Source organism: Tenrec ecaudatus, chromosome 7 (genome assembly GCF_050624435.1).
Source record: "Tenrec ecaudatus isolate mTenEca1 chromosome 7, mTenEca1.hap1, whole genome shotgun sequence".
In the NCBI taxonomy this organism is placed as follows: Eukaryota; Metazoa; Chordata; class Mammalia; order Afrosoricida; family Tenrecidae; genus Tenrec; species Tenrec ecaudatus.
This window is the reverse complement of record NC_134536.1, coordinates 153959542-153980763: the sequence shown is the minus strand read 5'-3', so window position 1 is coordinate 153980763 and position 21222 is coordinate 153959542. Positions and strand designations below refer to the sequence as shown.

At 40.4% G+C, this 21222-nt stretch overlaps 1 protein-coding gene across 2 annotated transcripts in view; it reads left to right on the top strand.

Annotated features, from left to right (window-relative positions):
* RIPK1 (receptor interacting serine/threonine kinase 1) overlaps positions 1 to 21222 on the top strand; it is a 76286-nt gene that overhangs the window by 7332 nt on the left and 47732 nt on the right. Inside the window, exons 2-5 of one of the 2 annotated variants that reach the window (XM_075555268.1) lie at positions 7165 to 7290; positions 12295 to 12500; positions 13403 to 13559; positions 19965 to 20102. In XM_075555268.1, the coding sequence (XP_075411383.1) occupies positions 12337 to 12500; positions 13403 to 13559; positions 19965 to 20102 (459 nt within the window). In that variant the 5' untranslated portion in view covers positions 7165 to 7290; positions 12295 to 12336. Of the gene's footprint in view, positions 1 to 7164; positions 7291 to 12289; positions 12501 to 13402; positions 13560 to 19964; positions 20103 to 21222 lie in introns of both variants that reach the window. The other variant, XM_075555266.1, reaches the window with a different exon arrangement.

Sequence of the window (21222 nt, the reverse complement as noted above, 5' to 3'; positions counted from 1 at the left end):
CCTTAGAAGTTCCCTGCTTCCGCTGGCAAAGTTCACTTCCTGCAAGACATCCCCAAGGAGAAGCCACATGGACCTACCCCGATGCAGCCCTGAGTGCTGGAACCCCAGTGTGGAGACCCTGGCCAGCACTGAGATGCTTACACGTTCATTGACTCGGTTTCCTCCTGTAGTCGGTGTCATTGCGTGTGTTTTGTGAGGTTGAGGAGGACTTTGTAGATTGGTTTTGGACTTAGGGGCTTGGAAAACACTTGTTTGGGATGCTTTCTTAATGTACACTTACCCTTTATATAAAACTCTTATACATATGAGTTTCTGTGGATTTGTTTCCCTAGTTTACCCAGAGTAACATATGGGGGATATGTGAATATCCCCCAACCAGTTCAGATGAGGTGCCAAGCACTGTCCCTCCCCCTCCCCCCTGAAGTCTACAATTGGGATTCCTTAGGGACGTTGTAGCTTTGCTCCCATTGCTGGCCTGTTGCACTCCCCTCTTGGCTTGCCTCCATGTAGGCAAGTCAGCCTGGCCGCACTCTCTGAACTACATCTTCAGTGCTGTCCTCTGTAGTGCTGTCATCTAGGGAGGGGACATCATGTTTGGAGCTGAGGCCAGCCCTACAGTCCTCTCTATGGACAAGCTGCTCCAAACTGGAACATTGCCCTCAAGGCTTGGTGCACCAGAATGAGGTCTACAACTCTAGCCTTTTTCTATGTAGACATAGACAATACCCTGATGGCGGTCAGTCACCTCCCTTGGATCCATATGACTTTGTACTCACTGGCCTGTGATCTTCCTGCATTCTGCATCATTGCACGTGGCTGCGTGAGTCTGATGAGAGACTTATGGACTAGTATTGGACTTATGGACTTGAGTGGACTGGGTTGGACTGTTTCCTTGATATACAATTACTTTATGAAGCTAGTAGTTATCTTTTCCATTTCTTAAAGACCGAAGTTGGAATTTCGATCAGAATTGTGTGTGTGTGTTTTTTTTTTTTTGGCAGATTGCTTTAGGTAGTATTGACTTTCACAATATCACAGAATATTCTTTCACTTGTTTAAGTCTCTTTGGTTTTCTAGTGTTCTGTAGTTTTCTTTGTCCGTGTCTATTGTTACTTTGGTAAGGTTTCTTCCTAAGTAACTTTTTTTTGTGTGGCTGTTACATAGTCTTATTTTCTTGATATCTTTTTGCAGCTCTCTTCACTGGTATATAGGAATCCAACTAATTTCTGCTTGTAAATCTTGTATCCTGCTACATGGCCAAATCAATCATCACCAACAGTCTTTTTTTTTAAAACATTTTATTAGGGGCTCATACAACTTTTATCACAATCCATACATATACATACATCAATTGTATAAAGCACATCTGTACTTTCTTTGCCCTCATCATTTTGTGTGGAATCTGTGAGTTCTTTCTATGTAAAATCATATTGTCTGCAAATAGACAGAATTACTTCTTCTTTGCCCAGTTGTAGCCCCTTTATTCCTTTCTCTTGTCTAATTATTCTGGCTAAGATTCCAGCACAGTGTTGAATAAGAATAGTGATAAAATGACATCATGGTCTAGTTTTCCCTCTCTGGGAAAATGGTTTTAGTTTCAACCCATTTAACCATGATGTTGGCTATTGGATTTTCATATATGGCCCTTATTATCGTGAAAGATTTCTCTCTTTTTTCGTATTTTATTGAGGGTTTTAACAGAATTGGCTGTTGGGTATTGTTAGATGCCTTTTCTACATCTGTTGATGTAATCATGTGGTTCTTATTCTTTGTCTTGCTTATGTAATTAATTACATTGATTGTTTATCTAATGTTGAATCATCTTTGTGTCCCAGGTATAAATTTCACTTGGTCATAAGGAATTTCTTTCTTTTTTTTATGCTTTTGGATTGATTCGATTTGCCAGAATTTTGTTGAGAATCTATACATCTATGTGCATGATGGCTATTTGTCTGTAGTTTCCTCTTGTGGTGTCTTTGCTTGTTTTTGTGTCAGATTATGCTCACTTTAGAATGGGTTTGGGAGTTGCTCTCTTTTCTATATTCTGGAATAGTCTGTGTAGAACTGGTGACAGGATTTTTTTTGGTAGAATTTTTGGTAGAATTTCCCTGTGATGCCATCTGGTCTGGGCTCTTCTTGATTGGGATTTTCTTGACGGCCTTCACTCTCTTCTTCTTTTATGGGTCTGTTGAGGTTTCCTATATTCATTTGTGTTAATTTGGGTATATGGCATATTTCTAGGTATTTGTCCACTTCTTCAAGAGTATGAAACTGATTGGAGTACAGTCTTTTATAATAATAAATAAAATCTCACTGTCAATTCACTGTGGTCTATAGAGCAGGGTAGAACTGCCCCTTTGAGTTCCCCAAACTGTAACTGTTCATGAGAGTAGAAGCCTCATCTTTCTCTTGAGGAGCAGCTGCTGGTTTTGAACAGCCGAATCTGCTGATCACAACCAACCGTATTACTGCTATGCCATAGGGTGCTATTAGTCTTTTTACTTCGTTTGTATCTGTTTTAGTGTTGTCCCTTTCATCTCTAATTCTAGATATTTGCATCTCCTCTTTGCCTTTGTTATGTTTGTCTCTGGTCAGTTAATTTTGTTAAACTTTTCAAATAAAGGATTCTTTTTTTAAGGATTCTTGTCTTACTGATTTTTTTTCCATTGCTTTCCAGTTCATTTATTTCTGTTCTGATCTTTATGATTTCTTTTCTTCTATTGTTGAAGGGTTTATGTTGCTGTCCTTGTTTTAGTTGTTGGAGATATTAATGTATTCATTTTGGATTTTTCCCCCTTTTTTTCTTGTGTGCTTTCATTGCTATAAATTACTCTCTGATAACTGCTTTTGCTGTTTTGGAGTATTGTGTTATGCTTCTAATTTGTTTAAAGAAATTTCTTAATTTCATCTCATACTTGACCTATTAGCCAGTCATTTTTAAGCAGTCATATTTAACCTATTAGGCCAGTCATATTTGACCCATTAACCAGTCATTTTTAGCCAGTCATTTTTGTTCCGTCTCCGTGTGTGTGTCTTCAAGTTCCTATCCTTTCAGTTATTGATTTCTATAGCACTGAGAAATGAATGGTAAAATCTCAGTGTTTTTGAGTTTGTTAAGGTACCCTTTGTGTGCTGGACAAAAATGTACACTGTGTTGTCCAGTGGAGTGCTCTGTGTTTATCTTGGTTAATCAGCTCTGAGATCAAGCTGGTTGATTGTTTTGTTTGTTTGTTGTTTGTTTGTTTTTTAGCTTTTCTGATTCTTTCTTGAGCTTCTTTCCTGATGATCTGTCTTTTCTTGAGAGTGGTCTGTGGAAGTCTAGGACGGTTATTGTTGAACTGTTTATTTCTCTCTTCAACTTCGAGGATTTGCTTGATGTAGTTCAAGAGTCTTTCATTGGGTGTGTATATATTTACTGTAGTAATGTGTTCCTAGGGTATTGTTCCTTTCATTATTGTGTAGGGTCTATTCTCATCTCTCATTATGTTATTTTCCTTGAAATCTATTTTATCTGAGGTTAAAATGGCATCTCCTGCCTTGTTATTGTTGCCATTGACTTGGCAACTTTTTCACTATCCTTTGATTTATTTTGGTCTATTTTTGTCTGAATTTAAAGTGTGTCTCTTTTAGGCAGCATATAGATGGGTCTTGTTTCCTGTTCCTGTTGGCTGCTCTCTGTCTTTAATTGGTGCTTGTAGTCAAATGACCTTCCGTGTTATTATTGTTATTACTATACCAATCCATCCATCCATCCACTGTGTTAAACACATTTGTATATTCGTTGCCATCATCATTTTCAAAATATTTTCTTTGAACCCTTAATATCAGTTTCTTATTCCCCCCTCCCCCACCCTCCATTTCTCATGAACCCTTGATCATTTATACAGTATTATTATTTTTTTATGTCTTATCCTGACCGATGTCTCCCTTTACCCACTTTTCTGTTGTCCATCCCCCAGGGAGGGGGTTATATGTAGATCATTGTGATCCCTTCTCCCTTTCTCCCCCACCTTCCCCTTACCCTCCTGGTATCTCTACTCTCATTATTGGTCCTAAGGTGTTTATCTGTCTTGGATTCCCTGTGTTTCCACTTATCTGTATCAGTGTATATCCTCTGGTCTAGCCAGATTTGTAAGGTAGAATTGTGGTCATGGTAGTGCCGGAGGGTGGGTTGGTGGGAGAGGAAGCATTAAAGAACTAGAGGAAAGTTGTGTGTTTCATCTGTGTTATAATGCACCCTGACCTGCTTGTCTCCTCCCTGTGACACTTCTGCAAGGGCATGGCCAGTTGCCTGCAGATGGGCTTTGGGTCTCCACTCCGCACTCCCCCTCATTCACAATGATATGATTTTTTTTTTTTGTTCTTTGATGCCTGGTACCTGATCCTATCAACACCTTGTGATCACACAGGCTGGTGTGCTTCTTCCATGTGGACTTTGTTGCTTATCAGCTAGATGAGTGTTTGTTTACCTTCAAGCCTTTAAGACCCCAGACGCTATATCTTTTGGTAGCCGGGCACCATCAGCTTTCTTCAGCACATATGCTTATGTACCCATTTTGTCTTCAGGGATCTTGTCAGGAAGGTGAACATCACGGAATGCCAGATTAATAGCACAAAGTAAGTGTTCTTGTATTGAGAGAGTGAGTAGAGGCCCACTGTCCATGTGATACCTTAATACTAAACCTATAAATATATGGACATAGATCTATTTCCCCATCCTCATAAATATATTTACATATGCATGTTCCTGTATTTAGACCTGTATAAATGCCCTTTGCCTCCTAGTTCTTTCCTCAGTTTCCTTTTACTTTTCTCTTGTTCCTCTATCATGTTCAGCCTTCATTTGGGTTTCAGTAATTCTTCTTGGTTATATTACCCTTGAGCAAGCCCTAACAGGCCTCCTTGCCATCAATTTTGGGTAACTTGGGGTGTGTGTGTGTGTGTGTGTTTATTGGTGTCTTTGGTCCTCCTCTATTTCTGTATTGTTTTAAGTGCTGCTCTCATTGTATTGATTTCTTGGTGATGGTGTGCTGTGTGATGCTTTCAGGTTTGTCTGTTGGCAGACTACTAATTCTTTGCCTTAGTGATCTGGTTGATATTTTTTGAGGTGTTGGTTTTGCTTTTATGAATTTTTTTTTGTCTGGAAATTTCCCCATTATATGTGACTATAAAGGATTCTTGGGTGGCAATTTTTTTTTTCCTTTCAGAATTTTAGGTGTCACTCCATTGTCTTCTTGCCTGCATAGTTTCTGTTGAGACATCTGAGCTTATCCACCACCACCACCACCACCACCACCACCACTCTCCAACCCCCTCCCCCTTTTTAAAAAATTTACATGACTTTCCTTCTTTTTTCTAACTGCCCTCTTGGTTCTTTTCCTTGAAATCAAGGAGTTTGACTATGATACGTCACAATGTTTCTCTTTTGGGTCTGTTTGTGTTCTTGCATAGTTATTGTCTACTTCTTTGTGATGTTCGAGACATTGTCTTTAATGTCTTGTACTATTTCTCTGTAGATTTTTTTCTTACTCTAGGATATCAAGGAGACATAGACTGTTTCTCTTGATAGTGCCCCACACCATTTTCAGGCTTTCTTCAGATTCCTTAATTTTTTTGTTGTTTGATTGTTTCTCTTGTCTGTTATAGTGTCTCTGTCTTTGAATTTACTGGTTTGGTTATCCTTTTATTCCACTCTGTACTCCAGGTCTTTTACTTTGTTGCCTAATTCTGTTGTTCCATTGTTTATCTAAGGGATCCTTTTTTATTGAAAGGATTTTAGTATTTTCCCCCATTGTTCTCATGAGTGTTAGCCCCAACTCTTGAAAGGACCTAAGCACCATAATTCAGAATTCTGTTTCCGGTGTATGTAACTTCTCTTTTTCAGAGTATTTCATTGGGTTTGGGTGCTTGAATTTCTTGGTGTGTTATGATTGACTGCTGTATTCATGACATTGTGCTACCGCTGTTACAGTGTATAATCTGTTTGGTCCTAAGGGGTAGTTTGCTCTTTGTACTGATGTGGGAGAGGCCCTGATGGCTGGAAAACATATGGTGGTGAAATGGAGAAGAGTGGGTAAGTGGAGAAAGTGAAGGGGTGGGGAGTGGAGAGAATAAAGTAAAAACAGTGATGATAACAGGTACAAGGAGTCATCTGAATACGTCCACAGAGTTGTAAAAATAATGGTAACATGTATTATTAAAGGGTTGATCAGAATTAATAAGTTTCATGGAGCTATGTTTTATGAGGTAAAGGAGAGAACAGAAAGATGGTGGGGCAAGAGAAAAGTATAGGTAAATATGCTAATGAAGAGAAGCAGATGTGTGTGTGTGTGTGTGTGTGTGTGTGTGTGTGTGTGTGTGTGGAAGTAAAGAACAAAAGATGAAAACCATGAAAGGGAAGAAGACAAAAGAAAGAAAAAGAAGAACAAAAAAGTATGGCTGCCCAGAGATGAAGAAAGATAGGGGGTGGCTTGGGTGTGGGTGCTGGGGCTTTGCCACTATGGCAGCGTGAATGTGGGTGGGCCTGTGCACTCGTAGGGGGGAAGAAGACCTTATTTATGTAGGTCTACTAACTATGCAGGCCTGCCTGTTTTTGCCTGGCAGGTGTGTGTATTCTCAGGAAAGGTGGGGGCCACATGGGAAGAGGAATTTTTTAAGAACCAGGGGGGAAACGTATCATAATGGATTGAAAATACAAAAACCAAAGAAAATAAAATAAAAATAACCTGCCTTGTAGGTGGAGATTTTTGTTCTTTTGGGAGTGATATTTTGTGTAGTGATATTGGTAGTGATATTTTGTCTGCTGCATGGGGGATGTGTGTTGTGGGTGTGGGGCTAGGTGCTGGAGAAGAACGGGGTGAAGGAAGGAAGATAAAAATGGTGAGAACCGTTGTTTGGGTACCCAGAAGATCTACATTCAAGCTGTTCACACAGTCTACTATCCTATCCTTGCAGGGACCCCAGAGGGCGTAGAGGTAAGAGGTTAGTTTGGCTGGTTTGGAGATCACCTGTGCTGGGGAGATGGCCAAGGGATGGGGCACAGAAGCAGCTCATGCTGCTTTTCTGGGGTGAAGGAGAGTCATCAGCAGGCATTGCTGATCTCCCATTTTAAGAAACTTTGGTGTACTTAGGTTTTACATTGTTTGTTTGTTTTTTTGCTTCCAGGGAGTCCAGGATATCTGTCCCAGTGGAACTTCTCCGGTTGCTGAGATCTCCCCATGTTTGTTATCATGGAGGCCAGCTGTATTCCCTAAGACGTTGATTGATTTCACTTCTTTTACAAAAAAAAAGGTGATGCGAATTATTTTGATGTTTTCAAATGTATTGATTCTTGCTAACGTGTGGTCTGTCTTGGAGAATGTTCCCTGCGCATTGGAAAAGAATGTATACTCTAATATCAGTGATGTTCTGTTGTCAGGTTAGAGTGGTCTGCATGTGTCTAGGAAATTGTTGCTGTGTATTAAGCATTGGCCTGCTATCCACAAGATCAGTAGTTCAATCCCATCAGCTACTCTACAGGAGATAAATGAAGTTGTCTCCTTCCACAAAAATTTACAGTCTCAGAAACCCTAAGCAACAGTTCTACTCTGACCTATTGGGTTTCTGTGAGTTAGAATCAACTCGATGGCAGTGGGTTTTTTTTAACAGGTAGTTGCATTACTGTTTCTTTTTCAACGGGCTTCCTGCCCACACTCCTTTTTTTGCTCAGTCGCTGGGCCCATCTTGTCCTGCTTCTTTAGATAGCCTGCTGTTGTCTTTGGTTTAAGATGCTAATGTTGTTTCAGAGAAAGGTGTTATATTTATTATATGCCTATTTTCTGGGTCCTGATTTTTTGTTAATTTTTACTATTATCTCTTTAGGCAAGCGGATCCTACGTGCTATTGTAGCCTCTAGTCCGGTTGTATTGGAGTCCTTGCCCTTTGTGTTGGGGTTGGGGGGAGTAGGGTTGTTGGTATGAGTTAGGCAAGGTTCTCTAGAGAAGCAAAACCAGGACACTTATGATTTTATATATATATATATATACACATATACATATATGCTCATAGATATATACATATGTATGTGTCTCTCTCTATATATAAAGATATATTTATAAGCAAAAAAAGGAATATAACAGCAAATTAGTCCACACAGCAGTACATGGAAGCAGACAGTAGACGATGAAGTGGCGAGGCACAGATAGCAGAAGCCAGTAGCACAGCGTGGCAAAGCAGGTGGAGCCTCATGATGTAGCAATACAAAGTGGCGGGTGTGGTGGCAAGATGAGCAGTCAGCCCACAGGCAGCGGACAATGAAAGGCGGGGTGGCAGTGGTGTGGAGCAGCATGACATAGCGACACTGTCCACAGTGGACTTGGTTAGCAGAGCACTGAATGACCCACAGGAAGCGCAGCAACTGTAATGAGGCAGAGCAACTAGATCAGGCAGCATGGTGATCTGACCACCAGAGGGGGGCCCACCTCCAGAGAGCCCTTTAACTCCATCATACCTCTCAAAGGAGATCATCAAGCTGCAACCTAATTAACAGGCTAAACTTTATCCATATCTTCTTCTTTTTTAAAAATCATTTTACTGGGGACTCGTACAACTCTGATCACAATCCATCCATCCATCCATTGTATCAAGCACATTTGGACATTTGTTGCCATCATCATTTTCAAAACATTTTCTTGAGCCCTTGGTATCAGCCCCTCATTTTCCCTCCTCCCTCCCCTTTTTTCCCTCCCTCATGCACCCTTGATAATTTATAATTTTTTTCATGTCTTTCACTGACCGATGTCTCCCTTCCCCCACTTTTGTGTTGTCCACCCCGCAGTGAGGGGGTTATATGTAGATCATTGTGATCAGTTCCCCTTTTCTCCCCCTATCTTCCCCTTTTCCTCCTGGTATGGCTACTCTCAATATCAGTCCTCAGTGGTTTCTCTGTCCTGGGTTCCCTGTGTTTCCAGCTCTTATCTGTACCTGTGTACATGCTCTGGTATAGCAGAATTGGGGTCATGATAGTGGGGGGGAGTAAGCATTAAATAACTAAAGGAAAGTTGTGTGTTTCAACAGGTACCATGTTGACACAAAAAAATTAACTATCACGTGTTAGGAGCCCTGGTAGTGTAGTGGTTACACATTGGGCTACAATCCTCATGGTTGGCAGTTCTAAACTACCATCAGTTCCATGGGTTTTCTACTCCCGCAAACACTTACAGTCTCAGAAACCCACAGTCTGCAATGACTCCATGGTAGTAAGATCGTGTTTGGGGGTGGGAGGCATTGCTGGGTTTGTGAGCGTCAGTCTCTATTTATTGTTTCTGCAGGGCAGTGAGGTAGGTTGGCAGGCTTTGGCTGTTGTTAATTGTCCAGTGATGCAGAAGGATATAATGACACTTACTGGGTTTTGTGGATGTGACTGACTAGTAGGTGTAGTTGCTGCTTCCTGAAGGATGGGGTGGGGAGTGTCAGGTATGCGTGCACACTCATATGCCATCACGTCCTGCCTGGTGTAGTGGGCATAGCAGGTTAGCATGTGGAGGGCTTGCAATCACCACTCCTTGCCAGACTGGCGGAAGCAGCTGGAAGAAGGGGGAAGGATGTGGTGGGAGGGCTCTCCTGAGGTTATGCTGTTGGTGCCTGTCACTGAGTGGGGAAAAGGTGGCAGGACTTTGGCTAGGTTATGGAAGGACTGAGATGAATGACTAACGATGCTGGAGTGAGTCAGAGGGCAGAAAGGGCAGGATGAGCAACTGGCCATGCAATGAAATGAATGATCTGCCATCACTAAACTGTGTTGGTGGGAAGAAGGGGTGGGATTGGCTAGCAACAAACCTGGAAGGACCATTTTTGCCAGGTATAGAATTTTGGGATGACAGTTATTTGCTTCAGCTGTTTAAAGATTCCATTTCATTGCCTGTTGACTTCCATTGATTTTAAGAAGCTACCACTTAATTTTATTGAGGACATTTTGCGTGTGATGAATCATTTTTTCTTTTATCATTTTATTGGGGCTCAGACAACTCTCATCACAATCCATCCACCCATCCATTGCGTCAAGCACATTTGTACATATGTTGCCATCATCATTCTCAAAACATTTGCTTTCTTCTTGAGCCCTTGGTATCAGCTCCTCAGTTTTCCCCCTCCCTCCCTCCCTCATTCCCCCTCCCTCAGGAACCCTTGATAATTTATATAAATTATTATTATTTTGATAATTCATTTTCTCTTGGTGCTTGCATAGTTCTTGTTTTGGGGATCTTGTTTGGGATCATTGCTTTTTCAAAGTTTGATTTTTAATGTTTCTTGGTCTGGGTATGTTTGAGTGTATCCTATTTGGAGGTCATTAAGCATTTAGAATGTGTAAATTCATGTCCTTTATCAAATTTGAGAAGTTACCTGCTCTTATTGCCTCAAATATTCTTCTGTGTCTCTCTTTATCTTCTACTGCTACTATAAGATGTGTGTGTTTTGTTTGATGACGTTTCACAAGTTCCTTGGACTCTGTTTACTTTTCGTCATTGTTTTCCTTGTCAAACCCAATAGTTTCATTAATCCTATCTTCTCATTGGCTGAATCCTCCTTCTGACACCTCATATTTGCTGTTACGTCCCTCCAGTGAATTTTTCATGTCAGGTATTGTACTTTTCAGCTCCCATAATTCTGTTGGGGTCAATTTTTTTTTCTGAAAAAAAAAAAGAATGACCAGTCATTTTATTTAAAATATTCAAGCCATAATCAGTTCATTCATTTAAATGAAAACATGCTTTGAATCCCAAAGGGAGATACAAAGTGTTCCCTGTATATGTGGTTCTGTTTTATAGTGTTTCTCTCTTTATTGATATTTCTGTTCACTTATGGTTTTCCTGACTTCCTTTAGTTTTTTATCTGTGCTTCTCGTTAGTATTTGAGGATATTCAGTGCTTTTGTTTTAAAATCTTTTAATATAGTCAACCTGATCTTCCACTTGTTTTCATTTGGCTCTCTGAATGTGCTTTGCTTTCCTGTTTCTTTGTTTGCCTTGTGAACAGAACATTTTAGTATTCTGAAAACAGAACATTTGAGTATTCTGTTTTAGCCTTGAAACTCAGATTTTTTTGGTTTTTTTTTTCATTGTTAAAATTCTAGTAGTCTGTCCTCTCATTTATTTCCCATAACTATTTTTTACAATTGCTTTCTTAACTAGTATGACCACCAGGGGACTCAAAAGGGCCATGTCTAAGTAATACTTTGAAAGAGATTCCCTGTACTCCACGGAGAGGAGAACTCGCCTCTTCCAGTTTGTTTCAATTTGTTGGGTCTTCTTTTGAAACTTAGGCTGGCTTGCAGTGCATGTAGAAATCAGGCTGAGGTAAATATTTATGGTCTTTTTAGATATTTTCTTTTTGTGCATCCCCCTGATCATGTGTGTGGCCTTCTTAATTCCATCCTACACAAAACAATTTTCATGTGGCTTACTTTTTTTCTAGTCCTTTCTATTATGAATGAGGGACCACCCTGGGGAGTATTTATATTAGGAAAAAACAAAACAAAACAAAAACACCCAAATCCACTGCCATTGAGTCGATGCCGGCTCATAGGGGCCCTATTGGACAGGTAGGCTGCCCCTGTGAGTTTCTGCGACTGTGACTCTTTATGGGAGTAGAAAGCCCCATCCTTCTCCTGTGCCATGGCTAGTGCTGACCTTATGTGTAGCAGCAGCCCAACCAGTGTGTAACCACGTTGTCACCATGGCTTCTGTCATATTGAGGAGAGAATTTAATTTCAATCATCCTTTCTTGCATGCTCTGAACCTCAGGTTCTCTCTCTGACAAGTTTTTACAACCTACAGTGTGGATGGCAAGATTGGCAGTTCCCCAATTGGCTATTCCTTGGGCCTCTGCACCACTTTCAGGGATACCCTATTGATTTATGTCCTGTGATCTTTATTTCTTTGGCCTATCAATGATCTTACCTATGTATTTCAAAGGATGTTTGTAATATTCTGTGCAGCATATCCAATAGATGTTTTGTAGAAGGATTTTAAAAAAGTAAATCATTTTATTTTGGCTCACACAACTCTTATGGTAGCAGGAGTTTAAAAAGTGTTTCCATCTTTCATGTTGTGAAAAATGAAATTACATTCTTCCTCTAAGAATTAAAAATGATGGTCTCCTGTGATTCTTTGTCATACAAAAAAAATAGCTCATCATAGAGACGATAAGTCTGTGTCTTCTAGCAGTAAAGCTACACCAACCACGGGGTGGAACTTTTCAAGACTTTTATGAATTATGGTCATTTATAACGAGATGTCTTTTTCTTTTTCCAGTACAGGCACGGCTTTTGCTATACTATTGGTTGTCCTTCCCATTAAAAATGCAACCAGATGTGTTCTTGGATGATATTAAGATGAAATCGACGGACTTCCTGAAAACGAGATATATAGACAGCGGGGGCTTTGGAAAAGTGTCTCTGTGTTTTCACAGAATCCATGGAGATGTGATCCTGAAAAATGTGTACACAGGGCCCAAGTGCAATGAGTGAGTTGGGAGGAGAGTTGAGACGGGCCAAGTTAAAGGCTTGTCCCAAAGAGTGATCATTGTGGAGGTGCTGGGCAGTGTTGTGGGTAAGGGCAGTCCGGGCTCTAAAAGGAGAGAGAAGTGGTTTCAATCTGAGTACATGGCCTTTATGTCACATGGTGCAATAGCCCTGCAAGTTCGTTATTATTTTTCACTTTGTGTCCCACAGGAGGATTCAGACACTGGTGACTTGTGAAATGCTCACAGCCAGTAATTAATGGAAGTAAAATGAAAGGGAAATTAAGGGGTGATGAATGAGGAAATAAAATAGGAGGGATCATGGCAAATAGACTTATTTGCTTTTTAATTTTTCTTCGCATATTCTTTCTTTTAAAAAAATCATTTTATTGGGGGCTTGTACAATTCGTATCACAGTCCATACATCCATCCATGGCGTCAAGCACATTGGTACATATGTTGCCGTCATCATTCTCAAAACGTTTGCTTTCTACTGGAGCCCTGGTGTCAGCTCCTCATTTTCCCCCTCCCTCCCTGCTCCCCACTCCCCCTGATGCACATTTTCATGGGGAACTAGCCCTAAAATGAAAATAAAAGGTGATTTGTTAGAGGGCTTTTTTTTTTTTTAACTATGTTGTCCATTTACTTTCCATCCATTTTCTCACGGATGTAGCATTTATTGAGGGCAGGAAAGGAAGACTACAAAGATGAATTAGAGAATTGCCCTTCCAGAGCGTGCACTCTGGTCCCAGAAGATACAACTAGATACACAAGTCGTTACAAAACGGGTGATGTGGAGGGAAGGGGAGGGTTGGAGGAGTTGGCCGAGTTTTCTGGGAGGTATTGAGGGAGAGAGAAGTAAGGTATAACTTCCTGCGTTCACACAGTACCCTTCCTTCGCACAGGTATAACGAGTCCCTCCTCCAAGAGGGGAAGATGATGCACAGATTGAACCATAATCGGGTAGTGAAGCTCCTTGGTGTCATCATGGAGGAAGGCAGATACTCTCTTGTGATGGAGTACATGAAGAAAGGGAACCTGATGCAAGTGCTGAAAGGGGAGGTAGAGAACTTTGACACACAATTCAGAGACACTGATGGCGCTGTTGGTTGTTGACTAGAGTTATTTATCAGTGGTAGTCTTTTTTGGAATTTATGGGAGTGACATCATACATTCATAAATTTCTAGAGAGTTAGATTTTCTGAAGTCAGTTCTCCGTTAAATAAATCTCCCTTGACTTTCCCTGCCTAGAGAGTAGTCTTCCCCTTACCAGTTTTTGCAGGTGGCTGTCTATTTCACTCACTTCAAAGGTTGCCTTTATTCCTTAGTATTGGAGTTCATTTTTTGACAATTTTTTGAGCCATTGTAGGGTCCACAGTTCAAAGATATCTTCTGATCTTCATATGAAGTACATTTTCTGATAGGTGTGTAAGTAAGAAATAAAAGTTACATATGATTAATTAAAACATGGATATTATAATTATATAACTGTTAAGGAAAGAAAAACATTAGTGAATGCATGTACACAGCATATAAGGAACATTTAGGTTAACAGGAAATGAAAGACACTGGATATGATTTAATACATAAAATTTGTTTACCAACTTAATTTAAATAAAAATTGAATGCCAAAACAACGTAATTTTAAAACATGTTTTTAAGTTTATGCACCTATTAAGAACTAGGTCTTGAAAAAAAGAAAAAGAACTAGGTCTTGCTAGTTGCTCAGAACTCAGTAGTAAATGTCGCACTGACCAGTAATGGAAAGAAGGCAGATATGGGTAGACAGATTCATGGTGGATTGTAGGATCAGATTACTTATGTACGCTCCAGCCTGGGACAAATTAGAAATGCTTCCAGGAAGAAGTGTGAGCTGTGTTTGAAGGGGCAAAGAAAACATTCGAAAAAGAACATTGAGAGGCAAGTGTTCTTAGCAGACAAAGTGATTTGTGCAAAGGAACTAGAATTGCTAGATTTTGCTGACTGCAAGTGGCTGAGTTTGGCCCAAGCATGGATTGTCTGTGAGGAATGATGAGATAAGACAGCCTTTATGTTTAAAAAAAAAAGAGAGAGAGCATTTATAACAAATAGTCCCCCTTTCTGCAAAGTCTTCCCTCCTTCCCACCTTATAGCTGTGTCATAAACCAAAAAAAACAGGCATATCAATATCAGGTTGATTCCAATTCATAGACCCTATAGGACAGAGTCGAACTGCCTCATTAGGGTTCATAAGACTGTAATCTTTAAGGAAGCAGACTGCCACTACTTTCTTTGTGGTGGGTTTGAACTGCTGACCTTCCAGTCAGTGTGCAAGCTCTTAAACGTGGTAACACCGGTGTCCCTACAGCTGTCCTAGGCTATGCGATTTCTTTCATGTCGACACACAGCTCGCAAAAGATGCAAACACTCGTGGGAAGCATAAAAGATGACAACTTACATATGTAGTTTTGTAACATGATCAGATTGCTCCCTTCTCCAAAACTAGAGATGATTAGAAGTGTATGGTATGTAGCCATTTGTGATTGGAAGCAAGATCAGTTAGGACATCTTTAGGCCAACTTAAGAAACATCAACTGAGCCTCGGGCAAAATTCAAGAGGACAAAAGAGATAAGCAGAAGGCGGTTGGAAGGGTGACCAACTGTGTTTAGAATTTTTTTCCTTAAATCCACTATAAACCGATGGGGAAGAGAAAGGATCTCCTCTCCTATTATGTGTGGTGGTGATCCTATTTTTAATATTCAGCTCAGCTGTGTTATGGATTAAATATGGTTTGGGGGTTGACAAGAATCAAGTCATTGAAATTTATGTTAGTCTGGGTTGACTAGAGAAACAAATTCATAGACACTCGTGTGTAAGACAGAACTTTATATCAAAGAGCAGTTATACCTTAAGAAAACATCCCAACCCAGTCCAGATCAAGTCCATAAATCTGGTATTACCCCATATGTAGATACTAGTCCATAAATTCCTCTTTAGACTCATGCAGTCATGCAATGATGCTGAATGCAAGAAGATCACAGGCCAGGGGGTGGAAAGTCTTGTGGCTCCAGTGGTGGTGGAAGCATCTCAGTGCTGGCAGTGGGGTGGGGGTGGGGTGGGGGGGAGAAGGGGTGTCTCCATGTGGCTCCTCCAGCACCAGGGCTCTGGCTCTATCAGCATAGTTCCGTGTGGCTTGTCAACAGGAATGGCCTCCAGTGAGTTATTTATCTCCTTCGTGCCTCCAAATGAGGTCATCAAGCTGTGACTGATTGACAGGCTATACTCCACCCCTTTGAAAGTTGACAGGAGATTATGTAACTGCCATAACTTTTTTTCCACTTACAAATTTAATGCCATCTACATAAACTATTAAGGAACAGCCTGTTTATCATCTGGCAGGTGTGTGTGCATACAATTAAATTTTCTCTTTTAAAAAAAATTAAAATTTATATAGTAGAAACTGGAACAGTCTCCTGTATTTGTGTTCATGTAACTGAAGTACAGTGGCAAGTAGGAGGAACTGAAACTACAAACACCAACTTAACCACATAAATGATCAATTATCTTCAGAGGGCCTCAAAGATGGGGTACTAGACTGACAATCTAGACTTTCTACAACTAAGACTTGAGGAACAAGTTGTCTATTGCTGCATTAACAGGAATACCACATGTAACGGCTTTAACAAACATATTTATTCCGTCACAGTGAAGTCTAAATGCACAATGCCTGCTCTAGGGAAAGGCTTCTATTCCTCTTGGCCACAGTTTAGGAAGATGACGGCTTTCTGTTTTTAGGATCCGTAGGCCTGGCATGCCTTAGAAATCTTTATGGTTCTTGGCATCAACCATCCTTTACACATGAAATCCCCTGTACTAGGCTTTGGGTCAAAATAGCACACTTCACCCCTGGTTCTCTCACATTTATTTATAGTGGGTCCCCCCTTTTCTACTTACCCATCTGCCCTTTCACCTCTTAAAAGGAAAACATCCTTTACATCAGATCAAGGATGTGACATGATGAAGGGTCATGCATGATGAAGGGTGGCACTTGACCTTGAATCCTCTTACAAGTGATTGGCTTACCCCATCAGATCACATCATAAAGGATCATTATATCACTGCCAGATTACATCATTCTATAACTCCCAAATGATACCATTCTGTAACTCCCATCGAGAATCATGATCAACCAAGTTGACCATGCCTTTGGGGGAATACAGTTCAATCCCTGGCACAAGGGAAATGATAGAGGTGACCATTCTGAAACCCAGAACTTCAAAGGAAAAGATAAAGAAGCACATCAGATACCAACAAGAGAAGAGTTTGAACAAAAGCAGTTAAGGAGGAGTGGTGAACTGGGAACCGGTATAGCGTGGCCATTTTGAAATATTGTAAGCAGTGTTCCAATTGGAGCCGGAATCACATAACCACCTCGACCCGCCCGGACTGTACAAGCACCCACATCAGTGATTGGGAACCACAGGGGGATAACTTCCCCTTTATCATGCATAACCTTCCAGTGACTGGAGATGTAGGCTTCTCACCCAGCTGGTAGCCAGTCAATCCCCTTCTTTACTGCCAGTGTTTTTGTTCTCCTTGTATGGGTGCCTCACCCCGCCCTTCCCCTCACCCATGTGCTTAGCAGCACCCACACAACTCTGTGGTTGGAAGTGTTCATTCCCCAGAGCAAACCTCATCAAACCTGCAAGCATCTTTGCTGGTTAGACCATTTGCCAGTACTGTACTGCTCTAATATTTTCTTTTTTCCTTCTCATTAGCTCTTCTTTCTCCCTTTGCCCTTGCTTTTCTCGACTTTCTTTTCTTTTTTTCCCCTCTCCCTTTCTCCCTGCGCCCTTTTAATTGGATTTTCTGGAGTGGGTACCCACTTCCTCTCTCTTCAGTCAGCTCTGCTCACCCCCACTCCACTCTGGATAGCGATATGCACTCCCTGATGTGGACTAGGCCATGTAAAGTATAACAGTGTATCACGAAACACTTCTTAAAATATGTGAACCTGGTATACATTAGGCTGAATGAAATCAATCAATCGCCCAGGGACGAGGATTGCATAAGACTTTATTTTTGTTATGCGCCATCCAGTCAAACAAACCTTACCCAACCCCGCGCCATGTTCCCAATTATCTGTATGTTTGAGCCCATTGTAGTAGCCTCTACTGTAGAACGTCAGGACAAGGTGTACACACAGAAAGAGAGATTCTTTGACCTTTACTAGGGATTGGAAGTTAAAGAAGGTGAAATTGCTAACTTTAGGGCAGACTTGTTCTCACTTGTGAAAAGGGAAAGACAATATACAGTGAGTTCGAGGTCAGCACAAAATTATACTGGAAGATAATGGGAGGAGCAAGACTTAAAGACAATAGAGGTAAATAATAGTGTGACATATTCAATATCGAAGGAGCGTAGTAATAATCTACCAGTGGATGCATAGATAAAATAAGGACAATGAATATAGCTAGACTTGATGGAATATTTCTGTATATGTACTTATGTGTGCTGCCAGTATATCCCTGAATTTAACAGAGCCTACAGTAGACAAAGTTGTGAAAATGTATTAACCATAATCACATACCTTGAGGGAATGAGTCATTGGGTCTAGGAACTCATGGCGACAGTCCTGGTTAGCAGCAAAGTCAATTGGCATAACATAGCATATGCAGAAATCTTGCTTCAAGGAGCAGCAACTGGCATTTTAAAAGCTCACGAATAGCCTTCTACAGTGCAGCTATCAGTCTCTTTGAAGTGAAGACAATTAAGGCACAAATTCATTCAAAAGAATAATAGGCCACATGAAACCCAGCCTTCTCAGTCCTAAAACCAGGACCAGATGGTGTCCTGCTGTCACTGTGGACCACCCAGAAAGGAGGTCTTACATAAAGTAAAAGAAAATATAGAATAAAGCTGGACAATAATTGAAAAAAAACAAACACATTTACTGGTCTGACAGAGACCAGTAGAACCCTAAGGCTATGGCCCTTAGATAGCCTACAAACCTGGAGCTTCAGTTACCACCATGTTTCAAGTTTCAGTGACATGCTAGGCTGGACTGTAAGGTGGAATTCCTTAGAACAAACAACCATAAAAGAATAAAAAGGTGGCACTTGCCTTGGACTAATACTCCAAAGGCAGGACGAATCAGAAAATAAGGATGGAGAAAATGGTCAACATAGGGAGGAATTGGGAAGAGTCCTGTTAGATCGTAGGAATTGCAATTGCGACAAAGCAAAATGTGTCTGAATGGTTGAGTGGAAAACTAATTTACTCTATAAACTTTGACTTATGACTTTTTAAATTAAAAAATTAATATTCAGCACAGGGTTTTTTGTGTGAAAAGGTATATAGCAGAACAGCAGTTTAAACAATTTCTACTTGTGTAATGCACGACAAATCCTTCTTGCTATCCTTTTACAAAATTTCCCACCACTGTTAACTTGTTAACTTAAACTGTTCCCAAACTTTCCAAGCTTCTTTTCTAACTTTTCATAATTCTTTTTTGTTTTAAAATCATTTTATCGGGAGCTCTTACAGGGAGCATAACATTCCATAGTTCAACCACAATTGCTACCACAATTTGGTTAGAAACATTTTCTTTCTTCTTGAGCTACTTGATATCAGCTCCCCTTGATTCCCTCCCTTCCCCACCCTCATAATTCTTTAATAGAGGACAAAGCTGAAGGCAGATATTCTTAAGCTAAACCATTTTTTTTAAATCAAGATGTTGTAGCAGACTCTTGATCAAAATGGGGAAAAATCGATAACAGAATTGAAAGTTCTCAATGGAATCCTTGTTTTTTTTTGTTGCCATCGAGGCTAGACAAACCTCTGAAACTATGTCTTTGAGGTATGTTTGAAAAGGGAACTGCCAACCAAATGATTTCCTGAAGCCTTTCAGTGTAGTTTCACCATCACGTTATCTCCTGGATTCAGTTGTACATCGTTGTAATTGCTGTGATGTATTCTTTTGCATTCTCATTTTTCTTAACATGACTTCTTATGTAGGTCATCATGACATGGTTCTCATTTAATAGGCATATAGCATATCTCTTTGAAGGGACCTCTAAAAGATTGTGAAAGCATTTCATTATGTTTTCATTTCATTTTTCCATTAGGTCTTGGACTTATTCATTTATTTGACAGACATTCCCTTTTCCAGGCTCCATGCTGTGTACTAAGGATACAATCCTAAATAGTTAGAATAATACATTGTTTCATTCTAAGCAGCTTAATTTTTAGCATTTTTATATGGTTATTAGTGTGACACGGGATTATAATGATTATACTGATAAGATACAACATAAATACCTTGGAGCCTGAGAATGAAATATTTCTTAGAAAGTTAGCTTGCCCTACATTGATTTTAATGCTCAGGACATGGTACAAGGGCACCTGGAAAATATAGCCTGAGGTGCAGACCCCTTTACTCTTTAATAAAGTAGCTGCTTTGGCCTATTTGTTTACTTTTGTTTTAGATCAGGATCCCCCTCTCAGTAAAAGGAAGGATAATTTTGGAGATCATCGAAGGAATGTGCTACTTACATGGAGAAGGCGTAATACACAAAGATCTGAAACCTGAAAACATTCTTGTTGATGATGACTTTCACATCAAGGTAAACCACAATTAACCTTAGAATTTTTAGTAATTTAAATTTCAAAATGTAATTTTAATTTGTTTTGAAATGGGTTTGCATGAAATCCATTTTGTGGATGGTAAATGACAAGGGAAAACTTAGTTTATAATTGGTGGTGGTGGTGATGCTAAACGTCTTGACTAAGTATTGAGAGAAAGATGCACAGTTTATAAAGTTAGGGAGTAACTGTAAGGATAAAATTCTTTTCTTTTTCTTTGAGAATGGACTCAAATGTGTCCTAGATTTTTTTCCCCCCTCTGCTTTGTTAGAAACTTTTAGATACAAGGATTCAAGTGCCTTGTCACCCTGGGTTGGGTCATTTACATGAGCATTTTCTCTAGGAAATCTGTGTGACGGATACTCCTGGAAGTGAGAAGCGGGCATGAAGGTATATCCAGAAAAAAAAATCCTTAGTATTGAAAAAACAGCTACTTGGCCATTTGACTATAAGCGATCCATATTTTTACCCATTCCAAAGAAAACTGACCTAACTGAATGCTCAAATTATAGAACAGTATCACTGATATCACAAGTAAGATTTTGCTAAAGATCATCTTAACAGCGGTTACAGCAATACATTGACAGGTTCTGCCAGGAAGGTTCAGGCCCGATGCAGAAAAGAAAGAACAAGAGATATCATTGCTGCCGTCAGATGGATCTTAGCTCAAAGCAGAGAATACTGTTAAATCTCTCAGGGGAGAGATGTACCTCGGCCCTTGGCTCCTTACGAGAAAGAATTCACGCTGAAGCTTGGTTTGTGATCCAAGTGAGTTCATAGAGAATTGGAGCAGTTTTAGGTTCTACAGTAAATGGAACAGAAAGCCAGAGTCCGTGGGCACAGTTACAGGACTGTGACCTGGCCTCTCTGGACCACAGCCTGGCTGTGCTACGCCCTGTAGCAGCCGTTGGAAGAGAGAGAGAGAGTGCCAGAGCAAAACCTCTGGACTTTTCAGGGGCCCAGTTGAGAGGCGTGGTCGACAATACTGGTTGACCCCATTGGCTGAATCAAATTCACCTGGCTTAGATGGGCCAATCCAGGTGTAACGCCCACCTAGGTGTACCGCCCCTTCCTGGCTGGAAGCTCGAACCTCTGGGCATG